Source organism: Notothenia coriiceps, unplaced genomic scaffold (assembly GCF_000735185.1).
Source record: "Notothenia coriiceps isolate Sejong01 unplaced genomic scaffold, NC01 NC01_scaffold00020166, whole genome shotgun sequence".
Classification (NCBI taxonomy): Eukaryota; Metazoa; Chordata; class Actinopteri; order Perciformes; family Nototheniidae; genus Notothenia; species Notothenia coriiceps.
In genome coordinates this window covers 341-1,675 of record NW_011352867.1, presented here as the reverse complement: position 1 = coordinate 1,675, position 1,335 = coordinate 341, and the positions used below count along the sequence as shown (strand labels likewise).

Genomic DNA, 1,335 nt, shown 5'->3' with positions numbered 1-1,335 from the left:
AGGCCAAATGAAATTGGACCAGATGCTCCCGCTATATTTAGGAACAATGAAACAAACACACTCTCTCTCTCTCTCTCTCTCTCTCTCTCTCTCTCACAGAGACGCACGCACACAGACAGTCACAGACACACACACACACACACACACACACACACACAGTCACAGAGACACACACACACACACACACACACACACACACACACACACACACACACACACGAGCCGTACCTTTAATCAGAGTGCTCTTCGAAAACATTTTAATTACCTTCCTGTGATTGAGTTAAATCCACCTGGCACAATGAAATCCCTCTCTCTCTTTCTTAAGTCATTCTGCCCCCAAGAAACACAATGATATGCATTCTCTGATATATAATAAGAAAGAAGCAAAATAAATGTGGGTTTAGGTGCAGTTTTTAACGGGTAAAGTGGGTTTGAGTGATAGAAAACGCTGACCTGCTCATCACTCAGCTCTTATCATGGCTGCCACCTCCGGGTCATTCCACTGAGTTAGAAACGTTCTTGAGCAAAACGACAATTCATCGTCAAACTGTGGAAAAACGTCTAAATCCATGTTGTGTTTCGTCGCAGGTGGTGGAGCTAAAGACGGGGGGCAAAGACATTCCTGTGACCACGGCCAATCGGATCGCTTACATCCACCTGGTGGCTGATTATAGGCTGAATAAACAGATCCGGTCCCACTGCCTGGCCTTCAGACAGGGCCTCGCCAACGTGGTCAACCTGGAGTGGCTGCGCATGTTCGACCAGCAGGAGATACAGGTACGCTGGGTCAACAAATATATAAACTGTCCCCAAAAAATACCTAAAAAACGTCCCATGCATCTGCGACATTTTCACCGCTTACAGAGTGTTGTTTTTGTTTCAACAGGTGCTGATTTCTGGAGCTCGTGTGCCAATCTGTCTCGATGACCTGAAGAATTTCACAAACTACTCAGGTGGAGGAAAACAGCTTCACTGGATTCTATTGTTTATATTTTATTATATGTTTTATTCCTATTTATCCTTGTGTAAACTCTTACCTGTGCTATCCAGTGTTTCAATCCTATTCCTGTTGCTGGGAAACACCTGAATTTCCCCAAAAAAGGCTAATATTATCTTGTTTTTGTAGCTGATGTCAAAGTATTTCAACTAACTGTGATGCCAATAGACCCTTACGGTACGTCCACACGGTTCCGTCGCGTGCTTCAACGGAGACGCTTCCCATTCACTTCCCAATGGGGTGACGTCACGCTTTCCCTCCGTTGCTCGCTTCGAAAGTTGAGAAAAGTTCAACTTTTCAAGCGTCGACGGAAGCGCCAGCCAATCAAATCATATGCC

At 45.1% G+C, this 1,335-nt stretch overlaps 1 protein-coding gene across 1 annotated transcript; it reads left to right on the top strand.

Moving 5' to 3' along the window:
* Window positions 1-468: 468 nt before the first annotated feature.
* On the top strand, window positions 469-984 carry LOC104952553 (ubiquitin-protein ligase E3C-like; the record flags this gene model as incomplete). Its single annotated transcript, XM_010779390.1, has 2 exons — window positions 469-777; window positions 887-984. Coding segments are annotated over 2 exons (407 nt in total), but the record flags the coding sequence as incomplete, so codon positions are not given.
* Window positions 985-1,335: the final 351 nt, after the last annotated feature.